The 24299-nt window shown below is 37.3% G+C and overlaps 3 protein-coding genes across 5 annotated transcripts in view; 2 read left to right on the top strand and 1 right to left on the bottom strand.

Moving 5' to 3' along the window:
* LOC133531322 (cilia- and flagella-associated protein 91-like) overlaps positions 1-24299 on the top strand; it is a 72609-nt gene that overhangs the window by 14896 nt on the left and 33414 nt on the right. The window contains exons 1-2 of one of the 3 annotated variants that reach the window (XM_061869459.1): positions 19888-20110; positions 20476-20542. The exons of the other annotated variants lie outside the window; for them this stretch is intronic. The gene's annotated coding sequence lies outside the window, so the exon portion shown is untranslated. Of the gene's footprint in view, positions 1-19887; positions 20111-20475; positions 20543-24299 lie in introns of those variants that run through there. 3 annotated transcript variants of the gene reach the window in all.
* On the top strand, positions 4408-7563 carry LOC133531340 (uncharacterized). Its single transcript, XM_061869493.1, has one exon. It carries the CDS (start codon positions 5612-5614, stop codon positions 6857-6859), a length of 1248 nt encoding a protein of 415 aa, XP_061725477.1. The 5' UTR covers positions 4408-5611; the 3' UTR covers positions 6860-7563.
* Positions 16443-18878, bottom strand: LOC133531346 (uncharacterized). The gene is made up of 2 exons (XM_061869505.1): positions 18756-18878; positions 16443-17403 (listed from the first exon to the last, which is right to left on the bottom strand). The coding sequence occupies exons 1-2, from the start codon at positions 18764-18766 to the stop codon at positions 16539-16541; spliced, it is 876 nt and encodes a 291-aa protein (XP_061725489.1). The 5' UTR covers positions 18767-18878; the 3' UTR covers positions 16443-16538.

Here is a 24299-nt window from a genome sequence, read left to right as displayed (position 1 = left end):
ATTAGAAACCATAGGCAAGGCAAACAATTCTAGATTCCGTGTTCTCTTATTGTTGGCTCTAAGTGAAAGTCGTATGAAAATCCGTTCAGCAGTTTTTAGTTTTGGAGTAAATTTACAAGATGTAGTGGATTGACGTTTTCCCCTAGATTTGCGGCTGCTAGGTTGCGTGACAGTCGTGCACATAGCGAATAATACAAAAAAGATATGGAGCTAAGCGCGTGCGTCGACGGCGGCTAAAAAGCAACTACTTCCGTCTCTTTCTCTCTCCCGATAACCCGCGTACCGCGCCGTTGCCGCTCCGAGCGAGAATCCCGCCTGACAAGTCTGTGCGATTAGCAAGTTAGCAAGTCTCTCAATACGCTTTAAATCTTCTAGTATAACTTGATCCCTCAACGAACGAATATAACAGCTAAGCGTAGTTGAATATATAAATTATAATACTGGTCATTTGGCACTGTATCATACATAACGCAGCAGAGTCAAGCGTCCTGAATTACCAGTGTAATCTGACCTACACATGTATAACAAGTGTGCGTAATCGAATAGCGCTCTTAGACTGGTTTCTGTGTATTCGGCTCGCAATCGAAAGATCCCAGTAGAGTTTAGAATAACAATGCTGAACAAACTTATTTTTGCGAGCAACAATGTCGCCACCGTCGATCACACGCTAAAGTTTTGTATTCAATGCTGTTAGTTCCAAATTTTACCACCCGATTAAGATTAGTTTGTAATTGTACGGAGCGCAAGTGAATGAATTATGAAAGGTGTTCTATTATGTGTTAAGGAATATTGATAATTTGTTATTATTTTAATTAAGTACGTTTCTAATAGTTGTTGATACTAAATTTCATGTTTAAGTAGAAAATTGTGAATGAAAAAAAAAACGGAGTTGCCTTAATAAGAAATAGTTATTGCGTTCAACGTGTTAATAATAGAAATATTATTATCTTATACGGTGGTTTTATTTAATCGTGGAAACATTATTATTATTATTGGTAAATCATTCCCCTTGGCATCTCGGTTTCCTGTTTTAATCGAAGAAATAACTACAATTTTCATTGATCCCCTCCCACTCCTATGTAAGAAAAAATAAGAATAGGTCGGCCCCCTCCCCCCTATATTACGTAAGAATGTAAAGGAAAAAATAATACACGTTTGGTTTGTATTAGTTTAAATTAAAAAAAGAATATTTTTGGATTGTTTATTTGTACCCACAAATATACTGGAGTCCGTCTAAGCTAACTCTGCATCGTGTTTGACAGCATAGAGTATGGTAATATTATTTAAAACAAAAAATCTATCTTTCTGATCTACAGCGGTGATGGCCGAGTGGATCTGACGTCCGACTTTCAATTCGGAGGTCGCGGGTTCAAATCCCGGCCCATGAATGAATTTTTCGGAACTTATGTACGGAATATAATTTGATATTTACCGCACCGGGAGGAAACCTGCATCCGCGAAGGAATTCAAAGGTATGTGATTGTGAAGTCTCCAACCCGCATTGGGCCAGCGTGGGGACTACAGCCCAAGCCCTCTCGCGCATGAGAGGAGGCCTGTGCCCAGCAGTAGGACGTATATAGGCTGTATTATTATTATTGTAGTCTTACGTAAAAACTATGAAGACCTTCCGCCCCCTTGTCAGAAAAATAACAACGGGTTGCACTCCAGGAGTGCCGGCAGAAGTGAAAACTTGAATATTAACGTTGTGCATTTTTGATATTTTGGAATGTTAAGGAATAATTTTGCACAAATTGCTTTAATTATTAGTATAAAAGTACTATAATTTATGCATACATTTTCGCCGCGCTGTAGAAAGAGAGGGGGATACTTCCTCTCCTACGCCGCGCCGGTGGTCTACTGGCTTCGATGACACACACAAACACAGTTAACAGTTTTTCGATCAGGTCACGTGTCCGCCTTACGAATTTTCAATCTGACGAATCTGTCGGTCACGTGACCTGTCGCGAGTTTACCATTTTTTCCCCATCACAAAAAGTGCACAGTGCAGCGCCGCTAAATATGTTTTCACTTCAATAAGATATGTTCGACCCCCCTGCCCCCTACATCATCTTACGTACTTAATAAATGAATGTCACCTAACAACTTGTATGGCGAATCTGGTTGCACGGTAGTGCCCCGCCAAGACGAGCTAAGCGAAGCCCAAGGGCACTACCTACCTTTTCTTGAAGCGCTTCGTCGTTTTTTTTAACCCTCATAACTTGGGTATCGAATATCCCAGATAAACTAAATTCTCGGGTTATGATTTCGTTAATGGACTTATTAAACATATAAAGTTTCAATTGTATAGGTAGCTTTTATTGATATCTTATATATACTTACTTTAGATTTTATTGATATCTAAAAAACCCAAATTTCGACACTGATTCACTGATGATCCTCAACAACCCTAAATAGCCGAAAGGGATAGTGCCATACATTAGAATGGGACAGCACGATTCGTCCCTGAATCGTTGCCAACCTTCGGTTTTGTAGGAAGTGTCATTTCTGTACAGTTGTACTATTATTTATTCTGTGGTTTAGCTACGGATTGCTTGAAGGTTTGACTGTATGAAGCTGATTTGTATTATGATATAAATAAGAATATATTGATTTCAAAAATTTGGCATTACATTGAACCCCTCACTAGGCTCAGCCTGTAACGTGGGAATCTCAGAGAAGTATCGAAATGGTGCGGTTAAATTACCTATGTTAATATTAAATAGAATACCTGAGATACGTAATACGTGGCAGACCTAGAGTAGGTAGGATGCACTATTATATAAGTAGTAGAAACTGAAGAAAGAACCATGAAAAATATAACTACTTACTGTCATTCTGAGTAAACTTGTAAATTCGTAAGTAAGTGTGACAGGGAGGCAACACGTCGAACGTGGTTCGCGGTAGGCCCTCAGAACTCCTACTAGTATCCTCGACGCCGACGAGTCGTACAGCGCCTTTCTCTCTCTGACAACCCTCATGACAGAAAAGAAAATGACACAACAGAAAAGTTAGTGAGAATGCCGGCATGTTAAAATTAAGAAACACAAGTTTGTAAGAATATATATTTAAATCATACGCAAATTAAAAATACCTACGTTTATAGATTAACAGTAACGTCAACGCGGCCATATCCTGCCTGCGGGAAATTCCATAAGCCCCCTCTAGAGGGCCTGCCGCGAACCACGTTTGTCGTGTTGCCTCCCTATTACACTTACGTACGAATTTACAAGAGCGACAGAGAGGCAACACGTCGAACGTGGTTCGCGGTAGGTCCTCTGACTTTCCGCATGAATGAGCTAACATACCGCGACGTTGACGTAGACTCCACACTCGCACAACTTCACGGCGATTTCGCAGTTTGGTCCGCGGCAAGATGGCGCCGAAGCGTCAGCTGATCGGATTTAGTTTGCGGCAAGGCACTGATTCAAACTGGGAACTGTCAAAATGATTTTTGGTTGTTCAAGTTCGCACCCAATATAACCAAGTAACCGCCATAGAAGGTTATGACAGTTTAGATTAACCGACTCGTGAGCGAATCGCGGCGCGAAGCAATTGCGAGTCTTGCGAGATCGCGCTTCGCGTCTCCTTTGACGCGGGCCGACATAAAACGGGGAATGAGGCGCGAAGGCGTGAACAATCTGCGAAATCGACGCGAGGGCCCTCCACACTCGCGTTCGCGGCTTCGCGCCTCGATTCGCGCACGAGTGTGGAGGGCCCTATACACGAGCTTATAGTACCTATAGCTTATTTTTTTTCAATCGTAGCTACAGAATAAGTAATAGTACTACCGTACAGAAAGGAAACTTCCTACAAAACCGAAGTTTGACAGCGATTCAGGGCCGAATCATGTTGTCCCTTTCTAATGTATGATAGATAGATAGATAGATAGATAGATAAATCATTTATTTGGCAGCTGCAAAAACACACAATATATAGTTTAAATCATCATAAAGAACACAAATTATTACAGGAACAAAATAAAAATAGCACAAAAGAAAATTGAGACAGCAAAATAGGCATAATTAATAAACAATAAAATAAAATAAAAGTACCTACCTACATACTGTGTGCGTTGCAGCAGGACAAAAGGGTCACGGCTCAGTGATACTCTTCACTCTTTCGAGTAAAGCACTGGTTTTCTGCCGGAACCCAGGTCACAGCAGATGTATAAAATGAGGGTATGTGTGTGTTACATGTTTATAATATATAAGTCGTATGTGATAATAAATAAGTCAGCAAGGGTGTGAACAGTGTGTAAAGTGTGTCTGCCTGCCATCTCCACCATGTTAGATTCTGAAATCTGCGACCAAAAAGCCGTATGGAATACCAGCGGTTTGTTTATCGAGGAGGATCTTTTTAAAACTATGTTTAAATGATTTTTTGGACTTCAGCTCTCTCAAAGAAACTATCCCTTTCGGCTATTTAGGGCTGTCAAAATTTATGTAATTATCTGTGGGAGTGCACGCAAAGAAACGTCAAGTTGTGTCAACCCTAATAATTGCTCTGAGCACTTGCTAGCAATGTTGAGCCGAACGGAGCCGAGAACGCCCGAACGCTCTAGTGTCCTCCCCCTGCCGTAGCGTAGCTAGGTATTAGAACACACCTACTTAATGACTGAAATTTAGAGCAATAGCTGCTTAGTCGACGAAGGTAGGTAAGTATACATATAACAATCGTGTATTATGGTTTGAAAAAGCGCTCATATATCGATGTTCATATACAGAAGGATAAAGGATTTTGCCGCATTGACCTCTTAATAGTTAAATAATTTAGGAATAACATAAGAAATCCTTACATTTATGGATAATGTTTAAATGCATTTACTCTAAAGTTGTATGAAAATGGGCTGTGTTTTAAACGCTTCACACAACTTAATTCAGATTCATCAAAAATGTAACCGCATTAGTAAGAGCCTGACTGCACTAACTTATAATATATAGTGGCGGATGGTTCAAATAACTCGATTCACACCGGCTTGTCTAATTTCAGCCCGTTGAGTACTATCACGATCGGTTCATGGAGAAAAGGAAAGCAATTTTTGCTTCGGATTTCCTCCAATATTTGTGACGCGCCGTCACTGCTAACTAGGAACAATTTTTGTTGGACTCTAGTTAGGATGAAAGTTAAAGAAGCATGTGTGTGAAGCGTTATAGATGAAATTTACCAACGCATTTAGTTCATTCACGGCAGTAAGCATAGCTTGAGTATATTAGCACTATACATATTATATTATGTTTATATAAATTTTAAAGAAACCATAATTGGAACGAAAATTAAATAGGTATCCCACTTGATTTCTAATTTCAATGGCGCGCCTGACCAATGATATTATAACTTCAGCAAGTTTTTTATACTAAGACGGTGACCAACAAGCATACGGGCCGCCTGATGGTAAGCAGTCACCGTAGCCTATGGACGCCTGCAACTCCAGAGGTGTTACATAGTACTCGAGAATGTAGAGAGGCGTCAATGAGATCGGACGTGTTTATGAAAATAATTAATTATTCGCGTGCAAATTTCGTGACTGTCTGCATTTCCAATCGTGCATTATCTGGGTCATTAGTCATCTATCGCACCCACGGCTATAGTATAATGTCTAAGTGGAGCAAAAATGTCGGAAAATAGCCCATTTAATCGTAGTGGACTAACACGCCGCAGCCCGCCCTCAACACCCACACCGCAGCCCGGCCCGCCCGGGCCCGCACCCGCAAACATGCAACAGGAAGAAGAGCCCCCGAAGGTATTTCCCACAAGTGACATCCAAACCTGGCTAAAGAAGATTGAACTGAACCTGCAAGACGTATGCGCTACATCTGCAGAAGGTAAACTTAACTCTGACCAGAAGATTAGAATTAACAACCTGTGTCGTACCGTGACCCACTATGCCTCACAAATGGCTGTTGAATATCAAGCCCTGAAACAACATGCAATCCAAGCATATCAGTCCCGCCAAGCTCACCAGGAAAAAATAGACCTCGCACAACGCTTCAAAGAACTAAAGGAGTCGATTGAGGAATCAAGCCGATCAGTCTCGGGATCTGTCTCGTTTGCCGACGCCCTTAAGAAAAATGGATCAAGGTACGTCCAACCATCTAACATCAGTTCAGTCGCAATTTACCCGGTCGACAAATTGAAATCGAGCGAGGAGACAAAATCCCTCGTTCAAAAGATTATCCGGCCCGACGAAATGAAGCTGCACGTGAGAGGGTTGCGCAAGATCAGAAACGGCGGTGTAGTTATAAGCACTGACTCCAGAGAGGACGTCATAAAACTCAAGCAATCAGCGCATCTTACGACCTCTGGACTTACTGTTGATGAGCCACAAAAACGCAAGCCCAGAATTGTAGTCATCGGAGTTCCCACGGACATGCAGGAACCTGAAGTTCTGAAATGTATTTACCAACAAAACTTAGCCGATAAATTACAAGGTTGGTCGCTTGAAAAATTTATGGCATCGATTAAGCTAAGTCACAAATCCGGGAAAAAAGGCGCCGAGACCTGTAATTATATAATTGAGGTCTCTGGAGTGATACGCAAGGCCTTAATTACGAACGATAGAGTTTTTGTGAACTGGTCATCGTGCCCTGTAAGGGATTTCACCCTGGTTACCCGCTGCTTTAAATGTCAATTCTACGGTCATGCAGCGAAGACCTGCAAAATGGAGTCTAACGTCTGCGGACATTGCGGCGAAGCGGGTCACTCATTTAAGGAATGTACAAAAAAGGACAAAGCACCAAAGTGTGCAACATGCTTCCACTACAAGAAACCATGCGACCACGAAACAGGCGACGCCGAATGCCCAGCTAGACAAATGGCCGAAAAAAGGTATATAAACTCCATAGATTATGAAGGCGCCTAAGAGCGCTAACTTTTCACATATTTATATAGCACTTATTGTTTTCATTAGTTTAACTACCTATGAATAATAGCATATTCTCTGACCTAGATAGTTTCTCTGTATCAGAGTCTAAAGCATGCGATGTCGAAACTTGCAAACAACACATTCGTCTCTGTCAGAATTCATTATCAATTTTAACTCAAAACATACGCAGTATTTCCAAAAATTTTGATAATTTTAATGTATTTCAACAAAGACTGGATATTACTTGTGACATCATTGTACTGACAGAATGTTGGCTTAATACCCATACTAATCTACCAAATATGCCAGGTTTCATATCGTATAGCAGTAAGTTTAATTATAACCAAAACGACGGGGTAGTAGTTTATGTTAAAAATAACTTAAACATCACAGTTGAGGAACCCCATATACTAGATTGCAATCGGCTTTTAATTAAAATCGGATCAGATACTGCAATATTAGCCTTGTATAGACCCCCCTCCTTTAAAAATATAAGTAATTTTATCGAATCTCTGGATGAAAATCTAAGTAAATTAACATCCTTTAAAAATATAATATTGATAGGAGATATTAATATCAACATACTAGCTGAAAGCAGCGAATCGTCTTTGACAGCCCAGAGCTACCTTAACCTATGCTCTTTCCATGGCTTACTCCCAGCGCACACGCTTCCTACGCACCAAAGCGGGTCTTGCTTAGATCATATTATGGTAAAATCGAATTATTCGGCATTAGCACTTGTTACTAACTCTACAGTGACCGACCATAGAGCTGCCCTACTAACCCTATATCGTAAATCACGTAACACATGCACTCGCACGCAATTTGTCTCTAAATTAAACATAAACAAACTTAGAGATGATTTATGCAATATTGACTTTGGCCCCGTTTATAATTCTGCTGATGCAGAAAATAGTATGCTCTACTTGATTAAAAATGTCCAACAAGCAATATTACTTAACACTTATAATACACGTTTAAATAGCAAGAATTTTAATATAAAACCATGGATTACCCCAGGACTTCTTCGATCCATGAGACACAGGGATAAACTTCACCTGAAAGCTAATAGACCAATAGTGGGACCGGATTTTTGCCCTATAAGTTTCGATAATTCTAAAGAGTGAAAAGTGATGTTTATCTGGTATGGGACATATTTTTAAGCATATTTGTAATATATGAAGAAAATTTAGAACGAGCGTTAGTTATAAATAAGGTATTTATGTATTTTTATTGATGAATTTTGAATATTGAATTAAAGTACAAAATTTAAGCATCGTCTTTTATAATATGTATGAGGCTTTATGCTATCAAATTTTTAGAAAAAAAATCAACGTGCTACTTTGTCAAACTCAAATTAGCTTATTATTTTGTCAATATTGAATTAAAGTTTGAAAAATCCACAATATCATATCTAAATTCTTAAGTTAATAGGCAAGGCAAAAAATTAGAAGAATAGGATATGTGCTTTACAATTAATATGCGTTTTTTGTCCTGTAAGATCTAATATTGAATTAAAGTCCGTAGAGATAAGTCTATTACTATAAAATAATATATGCAGCCATTTTATGGAAAGTAAGAAATATCTGTGTGTAGCTTGCATTGTAATAGTAAAATCAACTTAAAAAGGCGCGAAATTCATAGCCACGCCGCGCTGGTCCGTCAACATGTCGGCTCGGCGCGCGGGAGCCTATCGTAGCCGACCTAGTGAGCGATAGATACCTCGCCCCGCCCGCGCCCCCCGCTCAGCTTCGCAAGCGCTGTTTGTCTTTTCTTTCAAATCATTCATTTGTTTGTTTATCGTGCACATAAATTAGATGCGGACATTACATGAATTTAATTATAGAATAAAAGTTATTATGACTTCAAAATGAGTGAAAAATGTTTGATATGTGTACTGTACTGACTTAGTAACAGAGAAAAAACGAGGAATTGAGCAGCTAATAACTGCGAGCAAATAATCTTTCTTGGTGATGGGAAAGTTAAATATTTCTACGGGAAGGAGGAACTACGTTTCCATAAAAAGTGTAGATTATACATTGAGTCGAAGGCTATACCGGCGTACAAAAGACTAATGGAGGTGGCATCAGAGGGCTTACCGCGATCCACGTTCGACGTGTTGCCTCCCTGTCATACTTACGTACGAATTTACAAGTGCGACAGAGAGGTAACACGTCGAACGTGGTTCGCGATAGGCCCTCAAATGTACAGCCAAGTGACGATGATGAAAATTACATTTTCAAAACTTTTGTCTTTTGTTACCATTGTGTTAGCCGCCTGTACTTACTTTCAACATATATTAGTAGTTTATGTTACTGCTACATAATAAAAGGCATTAAAATACACGAGTGTGGGCTTAGGAAACGAACGAAGTGAGTTTCTTAAAAAGATCACACGAGTGTTTTAATGCCTAATTATCTTAAACCTTTAAACGAGCAATTCTTGTATATATATATTTCCGGGATCTCGGAAACGGCTCTAACGATTTTGCTGAAATTTGGTATATGGGGGTTTTTGGGGGTAAACAATCGATCTAGATTAGTCTTATGTTTGGGAAAACGCGTGTTTTCGAGTTTTCATGCGTTTTTCTTTCGACGCAGAATATGGTCGCTAATTTCGTGTTGCCGGCCACTGTCCGTCTGGTCCAGCGGGTTAAGACGCGGACTGCTAAACGAGTGTTACGGGTTTGAATCTCGCCTGGTGACTAACTTTTGTTTTTTTTTATATGTTCAATTTTATATATTTTTTTTTAATTTTTATTGTTTTAGACAAGTTTAATTTAGTAAAAGAATGTAGTTAAGATTATCACCTATACACCACCATATTACAATAAATAGTTAGTTATAACCGAGCAAAGCTCGGTCGCCCAGGTACTGTATAGTTATTGCAGGTAGTTCGCAATCACATTTTTAGCACAGGCATTATAAGAGAGGTATGGGCATTGTAAATGTCATCTGGCTCTGTGTGGTAGGGCACAGCACAGCGGATGTCATTCCAGATCTAGAGCAGAACCCAACTGGGGAAGTACCTCCACCTTACAGAAAATCGCAGCCAAATAACACTAGACCCTACTCATAGTGTTGTGTTCCTGCCGGTGAGTAAGGTTGCCAGAGCTCAACGAGGGGAGGGAGGGTGTTAGGGTCGGCAACGCGCATGTAACTCCTCTGGAGTTGCAGGCGTACATAGGCTACGGATACTGCTTACCATCAGGCAGGCCGTATGCTTGTTTGCCACCGACGTAGTATAAAAATAAATAAAAAAAAACACACAATTAAAATATTTCATACGACATGTGCTAATTATTTGTCTCAGTGTAAACAAAAATATATCATAATTATGATATCAATTTTCAAATTCAAAATGGCGGACATGTTATATAACTTATTTTAAGAAATTATGAGTAGTTTAAGACTTTAAAAAGCAAGAAATTGTTTCTTGCTTCTGTTTGTATATGTATCATGTAGTATTTGATGTTTTCATTATTTTTGAAAGTCCTCAGGGTGCCGATTACGAAAATGACATCCATTATGGAACCCAAGATGGCGGACATTCATTTTTCTTAAAAATCGGTATGGGTGTCATCTCCGAGGTTCTTCGAGGTTCCGATTACGAAAATGACGTCCATTTTGCAATCCAAGATGGCGAACATTATTTTTTCTTAAAAATCGATATGGGTGTCATCTCCGAGGTTCCTCGGGGATCCGATTACGAAAATGACGTTCATTTTGAAATCCAAGATGGCGGAAATTATTTTTTCTTAAGTCGATATGGGTGTCATATCCGAGGGTCCTCGGGATTCCGATTACGAAAATGACGTCTATTTTGAAATCCAAGATGGCGGACATTAATTTTTCTTAAAAATCGATATGGGTGTCATCTCCGAGGTTCCTCGGGGTTCCGATTACGAAAATGACGTTCATTTTGAAATCCAAGATGGCGGACATTAATTTTTCTTAAAAATCGATATGGGTGCCATCTCCGAGGTTCCTCGGGATTCCGATTACGAAAATGACGTCTATTTTGAAATCCAAGATGGCGGACATTAATTTTTCTTAAAAATCGATATGGGTGTCATCTCCGAGGTTCCTCGGGGTTCCAATTACAAAAATGACGTCAATTTTGGCGGTTCTTGTTGGTGCAGATTTCAAAAATAGAGACCATTATAGAATTAAAGGTGGTTGATATCACGGCTACACACATCGACACCCATTTCAAAAAGTAGCGTCCGCCATATTTATTTTCAAAATAGATGCCATTTTTGAAATCCACACCCCTAAAAACCCAGAAAACAACACCCATGACGACTTTTTCAAAAAAGTGACGTCCGCCATCTTTATTTCCAAAATGGACGTCATTTGTAAAATTAGTACACATACATCATACAACATGAAAACTAAAAACATTTCCATCCTCTTTTGGGCAGTTGTGTAAGTCTGTGATAACCCTAGGTAGGTATGGAGACCTTGAGCGGTGTCGGCATTTACGCAAACATCAAAGGCGTCGGCCCACTGTTACTTTTTACACTGTGCTTTTAGTGTGTAAACGAAAACGTCACATGATATATCAAAAGCAAAGTTATTTTATCTTATACCTTTAAACGAGCAATTCTTGTATATACATATATATATATATATTTCTGTGATCTCAGAAACGGCTCTAACGATTTCGCTGAAATTTGGTATATAGGGGTTTTTGGGGGTATACAATCTATCTAGATTAGTCTTATGTTTGGGAAAACGCGTGTTTTCGAGTTTTCATGCGTTTTTCTTTCGACGCAGAATATGGTCACTAATTTCGTGTTGCCGGCCACTGTCCGTCTGGTCCAGCGGGTTAAGACGCGGACTGCTAAACGAGTGTTACGGGTTCGAATCTCGCCCGGTGACTAACTTTTGTTTTTTTTTTTTTGTATGTTCAAGTTTATATATAATTTTTATTGTTTTACACAAGTTTAATTTAATAAAAAAAATGACCTATGTAATAAGAGAAATCGACAATAGATGGCGTTACTCTGTGACAAGTGCTGTAAGGTTAAAATCGATTGTAAATAATAATAATTGTCAGTTCACATTTTACTTTTTAAGTTTATGTAGATTATCACCACCATATTACAATAAATAGTTATAACCGAGCCAAGCTCGGTCGCCCAGGTACTATATTACTAACTGTTTTAGGTTGCCTTTTTAACAAGTTGGTCCAGTCCATGGTTGCCTACATTTTATATAAAAATCGGTTAATCTAGGCGACCATTAACTGGACCAACTTTTTTAATACGGCAACTTTCAAATAAGCTTTCATTTGATATATCATACGATGAAATAACAAACAAAAAAACTATCCGTACGCAATCTTACAAGGCAACCTACTTGAAATGTATCACTGTGAATTTTGTCTTACATTTATTTCTTATCAGAAATAAATAACATGAGGGTGCATATACCTTATAACGTATCTCTATATAACTATCGGTTATCAATATTAGCATTAGCGGTTAACAACAACATTCCCCTTAAAACAAATAACTATCGCGAGGAAAATACCAAGTCCAAACATCTGAAAAAAATCGGGAAAGAAAAGATGCAACTGGCTTTTAAAATGGTACAAGGAAGGGTGGTCATCTGTATGAGAATGTGTTTTTTTTGTCTCTATTTGACCCAATGGTTGACTGGTAGAGAATGCCTTTTGGCATTAAGTCCGCCATTTGTGTTTTTTTTTGTTTGTGCAATAAAGTTTAAATAAATAAATAATATTCATGTAACGCGATAACGAATTCTACGTGAATGAAACCGCGGGCAATACCTATTATAGTAACAACAAAATAACAATTTTCTATTGCTATTAATTTAAAACACGCTTTAGGAATTTTTTTGATGGACCGTAGACGCAGTCAAGGGCACCCCGCTCCCCACTACCGTTGTTCGCTGCCTCCTGCCACTTGCCGCTCGTTTGAAACGTAACGTATTTATATAAGCAAGGAATGCATACATATCAGTAATGAGTGTCGCCGTGATTTTATATTTCTAAATTTTTGTTTAGTAACTGAGATCATTGTTGATGATCGATTATTATTAACTCTACAAACTTTAATTCAATATTAGCTATACTGCTTAACCTGAAATCAATATCTAGACAAGCACATTGTCTACATGTCTAACTTTTTACTAGAATACTAAGTTGATCGATAATATCGTAATTTTGCAATATCAGCAACTCTAATTCTATATTTACAAAATAACTCGTGTTTTTACGTTTACCAGAAAGCAGCTGTTCCAGATTTCTAAAAACTGAAAATTGTACATAAATTGAAGTGTTATTCAATATGCTAAAGTTTTCTGTTACTTTAATTCTATATTTACTTAGTTATTAGCAAAAATTAAAATATTTAAATATAACCGAAAGCTCAACCTTAAAATTTCTAACTTTTTACCAAAGTATTATTTAACATACTCCCAATGACATATCAAAAAAGAAAAAACTTTAATATTATCGAAACCCATTTTTGTTCAACCGCTGGTCTATAAAGCAAATCCAGACAATCTTATATTGCAACTGTCGTATAAAAGATATCGTAATTGTTGTAACAATCTATTGAAAAACGTAAAAACAAACTACGACAAAAAACAGCTGGAAATTGCTGGAAAAAACAGTAAATTAGTTTGGAAATATATTAAAAACGTAACATACACAACAAAACAACGTGAATCATCTGCAAGTTTGTTGAAAGTAGGCCCGTCTGAATTGCTAGCTGCAAATAGCACAAATGAATTTTTCGTTAACATAGGAAAAAACCTGGCTGATAAAATCCAGGAGGATCCGTCTTCACCCCCCTCAAGAATACATTTTAGTACATATAAATCCTCGAAATCATTTGTCCTATTAAACACGGATGAAGCTGAGGTTGAAAGGATTATCATGAGCCTAAAAGACGATTCCGCGGTCGGTTGGGATGGCATATCGAACAAAATAATAAAGGCATTCAGACATATCCTGGTTCCACCACTAACATATATATTTCAAAAGTGCATCTCTGAAGGAATATTTCCGAAATGTCTTAAAAAATCCGTTGTAATTCCTGTCTATAAATCTGGAAGCAAAGTTCAAGTAACAAATTATAGACCGATTTCTCTTTTGCCAGCGACATCAAAAATTCTGGAAAAAATTATTAATAATAGACTTGTGCAATATTTGGAGAAGCATGCTTTTTTGTCAAAGACGCAGTTTGGTTTTAGGTCCAAGTTATCAACTGCAGATGCTGTACACGAATTGACAGACTATTTAGTTCAGGAACTAGACAAGGGTAATAAGACAATTGGAATTTTTCTGGACCTCGCAAAAGCTTTTGACACCGTTTCTATTTCCATTTTACTGCACAAGCTTGAATCACTAGGTATTAGGGGCACACAGCACAAATTAATCGCGAGCTACCTAAACGGACGAACTCAATGCGTAAAAATAGATAACATCATCAGCTCAGATTTAGAAAACACATCTTACGGCTTGCCACAAGGGAGCGTTTTGGCCTCTACCCTATTTTTAATTTACATTAATGACCTATGCAATCTAAAGATAGATAGTGGCAAAATCATTTCCTACGCAGATGACACTGCGCTACTTTTTTCCGCAAAGTCAACAAACGAGGTTTACGAGTACGCACAACGAGGATTCAATGTTGTAACTAACTGGCTAAAACTTCATCTACTAACACTGAACTCTGACAAAACAAACTTTATAAGCTTTTCCATGCGGAAATCAGACCCAATGTCAAATAATCACACACTTTACGCACATAACTGTGAGGACGAAACAAATAAGCCCTGTACATGCCCATCTATAGCTATTACTGACAACATTAAGTATTTGGGAGTCATTATTGACGAAACTCTCTCTTTTAAAAATCACATTGAAGCATTGTGCAATAGAGTTCGAAAATTAATATTTGTATTTAAAAAACTTCGATCGATAGGTGATCAAACTTTAATCAAGCAAGTATACTTTTCACTGTGTCAATCGATACTAAGTTACTGTATTTCTTCCTGGGGTGGTACAGCTAAAACAACACTAATAAACCTAGAAAGAGCCCAGAGAGCTGTACTAAAGGTAGCTACTTACCGCCCATTCTTATACCCCACTGAACTCCTTTATAAAGCATGTGAAGTACTAACTGTTCGTCAACTATTTATATTAAGCACAACACTTAAGCAGCACACCAAAATTCCTTTCAACACTGCATATACTAACAAAAGGCGCAAAGATATTATATGTAGGTATACAAAGCGTACAAAGAAAACACGTATTTTCTTCTAGATTTTTTGTCTTTTTGGGCCCTTATTTGTACAACAGGTTAAATTCAAAATTAGACTTATACCCACTTAGCTATGTTGGTTGTAAGAATATTCTACGACGCGCCCTTCAAAAAATGACATACGATGATACAGAGAACTTACTAATAGTCGTAAAATGATTTCTTACTGTACTTTGATATAGAATACTTAAATAAGTTATATTGTTAAGATTATCACCCTACCAGATTTTTATTGTGTACTATTTATAATTATAATTAAGTGAATAATTACAAATTAATTAATATGGTCCTATTCTGCCTGAAACACAGGAACTCCTAGTTCAGGCATTTGTAAACTTTTCCTTATCCTTAATCCTTAGTCTTTAAGTGCTAACACTGTACTTATACTGTTTTCAATAAAATTATTTGTATTTGTATTTGTATAGGCGTTCCTAAATTGAAGCGCTTAAAATGTACAGTTGCTCTTTAGTTGCGCCTAGACTCGCGCTAACGAGCCCACGGAGAAAGAGACGCAAGATTAATGTTCAACAATGATTGCAACAAAATGAATGAAGTTTGTTAAAGAAAATTTTGTAGCTACAGTAAATTTACTGCCATCTTTCGACACATGATTAAAACTAGCCGATGCCCGGTATGACGGCGCCACTTTTTGATATTTTACAAATTTTACATATATCAGTGAAAGTGAAAGAATAAGGATCAAAGTCAAATAGCGTTCCAAAAGTTTTAATCATGTGTCGAAAGATGGCAGTAAATTTACTGTGGCTACAACCTGTCTGTTATATAATATCACCAGGCCCAGATTTGGAGACCCCCCCTAACTAAAACATTGCCTGGGCCCCTAGGGGTGTGTGCCTGGGCCCCTAGGGGTGTGTGCCTGGGCCCCTAGGGGTGTGTGCCTGGGCCCCTAGGGGTGTGTGCCTGGGCCCCTAGGGGTGTGTGCCTAGGCCCTGAATATCATTGCCGCTAACCTAATCACATTAGAATCTTCTATCCTTTATAAGCATACCTGATAAAAATAGAAACTAAATTAACTAATACTAGCCGTTCTTTGTTTGCCAACAAGCATGTTCCATAGTCTTATTCTTATTTAACATTTTAATATAGTTAGAGAGAGACCATTAATTTGGGTTTCTCCAGATTTGACCAGTTTTTAATAAATGTGTAATTCTTACAGGACTTGCCAATACTTATAGTTTTATCTATAAATTTAATTAGTATAACAAGACAAGGTTTATTGAGCTTACTGTGGGACTTAGTCAATTTGTGTAAAAAATCATGTCCTATAATAATCATTTATTTATGAATATTATTTTTTATTTACTTAAGGAATATTAATACAAATATTAGTTAGTAAGGATAATGCATATATCTTATTTATTTTTTATCGTTAGCATTTTTCCCATTAATTTCCATCTTCGAAATACCATTGATAACATCATCAGGAATTCTTAATACCAGAGCTCTAACCAATTCAGGAATCCCCTTTTGGCAAGCCAGTTGTATGAGAGCATCAAATGTTTCTACCTTGACTGTTGAGACCAGCTTTTCGATACAAGCAGCCGCTAGCTTATCCATCAAACAATACTTAGCCACTACAAGAAGCGGCTCCAGCCCTTCATCGGGAACAGTGCCCAAGTACATATACTGTTTCAGGTGCTGAAGGGTCTGCACTGTCACCCCGGGCATCCTCATGCTGTCTGCCTCTGTTTCCTTCCACTGTCCTCTCAGCATTCCCCTGAACATTTCACTGTGAACGAATAGTACACTCTTGTGCATCGGCATACTACCATCATCTGCCTGAAGTTCAAAATCTGTGAACTCTGTTTCTTCGTAAATTTCATTACATATACTTGAGACTGCAGGCATGGTGGCATGAACAGTAATGTTTAGCTCAATAACATACAACATTGAGTATGGGGATGAGCCTACACAAGAATCATATTTTTTTGAACTCATTGGGACTTCTACCCCTTCATGTTGGCAGAAGAATTGTTTTTTGAAATCAGCTGAAGCGATATCTATTGTTACTATTAAGTTCTTTGCATTGTCAGTTTTCTTGAACTGAATATTCTGCCCAATGTGATATTGAGGTTCTGTAAGACCCTTTAATTTTATAATGATCTCAGCCATATCATTAATATTAATAGGTCCAGTGGTCATTTCGTTGTAATCATTATGGAACCTCATGACTGAAAGTGTGATTTTCACAAATGTGCCACGATGGTGTGTCTTCACTGTACTGTAATAGAAAATATATTAATAAAACATCAAAAGATATAAAAATGGATTTTGCAAAAATTACAATTTTGGTACATTGACTGTACTTTTACTTCCACATACAATACAACTAATACTCATCAACACAATTTTAACATCCCCAAATTGCGTGTTGTATCACAGAGTTCCCATGGCCATGTCCTGTCTCTATTGTCAGCTGATCAGCTCCATGTCATCATAATATTGCATTGTTATCCGATTTACATATGTATGCAAAATTTCAGCTCCTTCAGAAATCGAGAAGTGGGTTAAATTTAGCTTCCAAGATTTGACCCACACTACATACATACATACTAACAGGGCAAGTTAAATAAAATCTTGTAAAAAGCGAGGTAATTCTCAATTTGTCAGAATCTTGTTGAAGTGAAAACTTCTTTAGTTACGCTGTGCACTTTTTGTGATGGGGAAAAAAAGTTAAACTCGCGACAAAATGTAAAATTCGTAAGACGGACACGAGACCTGATCGTAAAACTGTTACAATGTCATTGAAGCCAGTAGTTAAATATTTAATGTAATATAAATTGTCATGTTTGTGTATGATCGCAATAAATGAATATGGTATTTTACCACATAAATGATAGTACTTTTTATGCTGATAATTAAAGCAATTCGTGCAAAATTATTCCCTAACCATTCCAAAATATCAAAAATGCACAAAGTTAATATTCAAGTTTTTACTTCTGTTGGCACTCCGGTTTACTTGGGTTGCACTCCGGGTGCAACCCATGGTTTTTTTTTTCATCTATATTTATATTTTACACAGAGACTATTACATATTCTTTTTTTGTTTGAATGTGTATGCATTCTAGGTGGTCCCATTATGAAGTCAGGATCTGATGACAGTATCATGAAGAAATTTAGGGATCTCTTCAATATTATAGGCACACGGACACCAATAGTGTTTTCAGTAGGTTGTGCACTTGCTGTTAAGAAGCATCATTTGGTGAAGTAGAATTACTGATGAACCCATAAAATAATGGTATTTTAAACTGCCTTGAGAAGAAGATTATTTTATTGCAAAAGTTATTTAAAAACCTATATTTAATGGTTTATTGCAAAATATACAAAAATAATGAGAAAACAGTGGTAGGAGAAAATTAAGATCGTAAGAAGATTAGAAGATAAAGAAGTTATTTATATTTACACAACAGACAGACCTGGTTACCTGAAATTCCTCAATCAGTCCCCTAGATTTAATTTATCTTGGAAGAGGGAAATATATAAAGCACTGGCATTTAATGTGTAATAGGTATTCGACTAAAACGATTAAGTACCTAAGTGCAAGTATTACGTTACAATAAAACTTTTACTTACAGTTTAGACATTGTCTCGTTATGTTGGAATTGTAACTACACAATTATTTGCCAACTAACACTTCATTAATTAGTTAAATAATAGAAATTGCACTGTTTATTTTATTTATATCTTGTATCATGACTGACTGCCACGCACGCATTGAGCATTGAGATTGTTGAATTTGTTGAGCTTTCGAGATTCATTTCCACCGCAGGAAGTGCAGGAACTCCCGTTCATCTGGCAACACAGCACTTATTTAAGGCAGTCCAGACGGAACAATTTATCGCACAATGTGATTAAACTGTCAATTTGATTAACGCCCTTATAAAATCTTTCCTTTTTCAAGTTACTTTATAAAGAAGGCCGGTGCATCTATTATCTATAGGGCCAATTACATCCACACTAAATTGGGCCTGATGTCAGGCCCGGAGTTAGGCCCGAGTAAGAACATCTTTCCGCTTCACCAATTATTAGCATTTTTTTACAATATTTAAAATACTTTGTCTATAATTGCCAAAAATGTTCAATGTTTGATATTTTTGCATATGAACCATTTATTTACATTTCAAATATTGTTAACGATGTGCTTGTGCTGATATTCCTTGAAACGAAAAACGATTTTTCAGGCTTGACATCCGGGGGCCTACCGGGAAAATCGAAATTCGTAAATTGCGGGGATCTTTCTCTTTTACTCTCACTACGACGTAATTAGAGTGACAGAAAAAAATGCCCGCAATTGACGAACTTCGATTTTCGCGGTAGGCCTCCGGGACTAAAGCGCCAATTGCATCGATACTTTATCGGGCCTATCAGACGCGATTTCAGGCCCGAGAAAGATAATTTTTTCCGTTTCACCAAATATCAGCATACCGTTTACAATATTTGAAATGTAAAAAAATGGTTCATATGCAAAAATATCAAACATTGAACATTTTTGGCAATTAGAGACAAAATATTTTTTACATTGCATATATTGATAACGATGTGCTGATATTCCGTGAAACGGAAAACGATAAAAATACTCTTGCTCGGGCCCGAAATCTGGTCTGATATCAGGCCTGATAAAGTGTGGATGTATTTGGCAAATCGTCGGACATCGGGCCATAGCGAGTGTGTAATCGGCCCTTAAGCCTCTATGCCAGATGCCAGCAAAATAATCGTATGCTTATGTTGCTAGGTCTGTAGTTGTTTTTTATTTATTGTCATTTTTTAATAATAAATTACCCTCCTCTTTTGCTTACTTTCACTTATTTTAATGCCTGCCTACGTGTCTCTATTCCACCTTATCCACGTCACAGTAAATACCAGGCAGATCATTATTTTATTTGTGCATTTATACAATTTGAAACTAATCAATTAATCATGTCAAAGTGGTAAGTACCTACATTTCTATTTATCCCAGTTTAATTTACAAATAGCCAGTTTGTAAATTAAACATTTGATAAATAATTACGTTACTATTTAAAAAAAGTAATTTATGAAGAAGTTAAACTGATCTTGTTTAAACAACACTCGTTACGTACAATGAAGTGTTTATTAAGTACTTACACTCTCAATCCTTTTAATGAGCTAAAATTACATGGATTTAGATGGAAGGATTTTATAAATAAGTACCTAATTATAAATTCCTCCTTAATTGACTAAATGTATTCGTTAATTAATGAGGATTTCATAAGTTTATTAGAAAATGTGGTAAGCTACAAAACTGAAGTACTTAATCATTTTCTTTTTCTTACAGTATATGGAAGACACAAAAGCGTGGGCAAACTTTGAAGATAATATATTTTCTATCAAGGTTTGGTAGTGTAAGTTCCTCTGAAATGTCCTCTGAAACTATTACTGTTGATGACTTGGCTGTAGTTGAAGTAAAGGTTAAGCTTTCTGGTAATAATACTATTATTTTTATTGTGAGACTGAAAAAGGGTGACAATGCAAAGAATTTAACAATTCTTGTCAATGTAACATATGAGAAAACTAATCAACAATTCTTTTGTCCAGATGATTGGGTAGAAATCGTTATAGGACAAAAAGAAAAAGATTATTCTTTCCAGAGTAAGGATTATATGTACATATATACTGCAGAAATAAACATTACTGTGCAAGAGATTAAGCCTGTAGCTTTAACTCTATGTGATGAACTATACAAAGATACAAAGTCGATGGACTTTCATCGGCAACCGATGGCACTGTGTCAGTGCACAAGAGCATACTATTTGTTCACAGTGAGATGTTCAGGACCATGCTCAAAGGAGAGTGGAAGGAAACTGAGCAAGACACCATTAAGATGCCCGGAGAGACAGTACAGACACTGCAACATCTGATAGACTACATGTACTTGGGTGTTCTTCCTGAAGAAGGGATCGAAGCCCTTCTCCTTCTGGCCAAACGTTGTTTAATGGATAAGCTGGCAGCTGCTTGCATTGACAAGCTAATCAAAGCAGTCAAGCCGGACACCTTTGACGCTCTTGTCAAATTCACTTGCGAAAACAACATACCAGAATTAGTGAGAGGTCTTGTATTAAGAACACCAGATGATGTGGTAAATAGCATGCCACTAATAAAAATATCAGAAAATAAATAAGATTGGTCAGCTGGGTTATGTCTACTTGGCGCGAACATTCTATCTACCATACCATATCATATTATTTGACTTACTTACATTACTTCATTCTTTAGTGTTATTAGGATGTTAATTGTTTCACTTTTGCTTATTTAATCGTTCCATCGTAATTCACCCTAATGCACCTAATCATTAACCATTTAAAATTACTTTCTTTTAATTTTATGATTTTTAATTAGTTAATGCTTTATCTCTTGAATTATATACTTTTTTATCTTTTGCGTGTTTATGTTCATTTTCTATCACATAGGTATCGATCCCTTTCTTGTCAATATGGTTCTTGGGTTTGCTGGTCCACATTATATGCTGGTATACATTACACATGGCGCCAGTATAAGTTTTACCTTTCAATTCTACAAATAGTTTAAAGATTAAATGGGCATTGGAAAAATTTAAACCATTTAAATCGGCGGGAGAAGACGGAGTGTTTCTAGCACTTATATAGTAGTATAGTAATATGTGATTCACAGCCAACAACTTAAAACTTAACACTAAAAAGACGAATGTGATTTTATTTTCCGCTACTTTGAACACTTCGGATAACCTAAACATTACTCGTAATTTAAACGGAAGCAAAATCTTACACGCTGAAGTTGTGAAATTTCTGGGGGTTCATATTGATGCCCAGTTGAATTGGAAACATGAAGTACAGGTACTAACCAACTCCATAAGCTCTGATGCATGCTATGCCCTTCGCTGCTTGCGGGATATAATTCATACGACTTCAGCTTAAAGCAGTTTACTATGCTCCAGTGGAGTCTAAACTGCGATACAGCATCAAGCAATGGGGTAATAGTTATCAATATAACATTGAAGCAGCTTTCATACTTCAAAAAAGGGCTATTAGGATAATTGTTAGAATACCTCAGAGGGAGTCTTGTGGAGAACATTTTATAAAGCTTAATATCCTCACTGTACCGTAGCTTTATATCCTCGTACTCCTAACAGATTTAATTAAGCATTTAAATAAATATGAGAGCATTACAGACAGGGAAATCAGGCTGTCGACTAGACGGAAGGATTTGAAATGCAACTTTGTCCCACGTCTTAATATCATGAAGCATGCCGCTAGCTATCATTATCAGTCAGTCTTTCTGTCTAACAAGTTACCAATCGAACTAAAATCTATTTTAAATAGCAAATTGTTTAATGCAAGGCTCAAACAGTATCTTTAAAAATATCCTATTACTCAATAGCAGATTTCTCATCAGACGATCAATGCTAGTGTTTTTTCTAAGTCTACAATATTGAAAGCAATTGTTAATGTTTTATATTATTGTAATAGGAATTTATTCAGTTATTTTTAAGTAGACCGACATTTGATTTGACTTGAGATTGGCATTTGTAATTTCTAGTAAGTGATTGTTAATTTGGATGTGTACTGTGAATTTTTATTCTAATAATTTTGTAAATTTGTTGACATTGTAATTGTAAAATACAAATTTTTAATTATCTTTAATATTTATTTTAATTTTTAATAGGTACAATGTAGATAATTTTAATTATTAAGTAATTATGTTCGACACAATAATTATTGTTGAGAATTATTAATAATAACCACGGGAGTTGTTCCTAAAACATTAAGCAACAGCTTGGAAACCCTACATATCCCAACCCAAGTAATACACACCCTACAAAAAGCTACAATCCTAAACACATGCCGAATAACAAGGAAATTTATGACTTCATCTATGATAACAGAAAACACCACTTAATAACTATTTATAATGCTTGGTTATGGCCCCTTTAAAAAGGAGATAAATAAAATAAAAACAATAATAATAATAAAACTTTTACAGCAAGGACGTACACGAGCTCCTCCTCCCGCATCAGGCCAGAATATTCCGAGCAAGTTTTGCATGGGGAATGATACCAGATCAATGGACTAGGGTCAAGGTACGCTTGACCCTAGTCCATTGGTCCGCAGGGAAAAAGGACTATTCACAACCTAAATCCTTCAGACCTATTAGTCCAACATCGTTCCTACTTAAAACGATGGAAAGAATCATTGATCAGCACATTAGAGCGAAATATACTTGGTAGACAGACCACTAAGTGTAAACCAGCATGCTTACCAAAAGGGAAAATCTATGAAGACTGCCCTACTTGACCGGGTTGACAAGGTGCAGAAATCCCTAGAGGATAAGCAAACCGCTCTATGTGCGTTCCTTGATGTCGAGGGTGCTTTCGACAATACGCCCACGGAGACCATACTCAATGATATGAATTCAAAGGGAGTAGACGAAACCACCACCAGATGGGTACATAACATGCTCTTGAACAAAGTAGCCACTCTAACCCTCGATACAACAGAGCATGAATTTTATATCACTAAAGGGTGTCCACAAGGACGCGTTCTATCCCCACTATTATGGACCCTAGCAGTGGACCAACTCCTTGCAATTATGACAGGCCAAGACTATGACACACAATTCTTCGCAGTCTGGTGTAACAAAACCAACCAAAAGACAACAGCCTGCAACGCACGGCTTATCTAACAGTAACAGGCGCCTTCTCCTCGACACTGGGGGCGGCCTTAGATGCACAGCTAGACATTATACCACTCCGCTGCACCGGCAAGTGGCCACTTGCCGGTGCAAAAGGAGGCCAAGCAGTGTCTACAGAATATGCACGCTAAACAAGCCAAAATGGCGCTCTTAAGCATTAACCAAACTAAAGGCCTGGGTTTTTGCAAAAAAACCCTTAGCTTGCCAACTGATGACACGCACACCGAAAGTCATTTTACCAAACTGTACACAGTGGAAATACCCCAAGAGACAAATGGGCCAACGACCAAATGTTCGTCGAAGAGGGAAGCCATATATGGTACCTACACGGATAGTTCCAAGAAAGGCAATGATGTAGGACGTGGGATCTATGGTGAGAGGCCTAAGCTCAGAGCTAGGGCAGACAGGCCTCAATTTTCCAGGTAGAAGTCTTCG

This window comes from Cydia pomonella, chromosome 25 (genome assembly GCF_033807575.1).
Source record: "Cydia pomonella isolate Wapato2018A chromosome 25, ilCydPomo1, whole genome shotgun sequence".
NCBI lineage: Eukaryota > Metazoa > Arthropoda > Insecta > Lepidoptera > Tortricidae > Cydia > Cydia pomonella.
Note: the sequence above shows the minus strand (reverse complement) of the source record. Positions and strands in the feature narration are given on the sequence as shown.

What these genes read in the sequence shown, in the direction of transcription:
- LOC133531340 (XM_061869493.1), top strand. Translation starts at nt 5,612, where the DNA reads ATGTCGGAAAATAGCCCATTTAATCGTAGTGGACTAACACGCCGCAGC.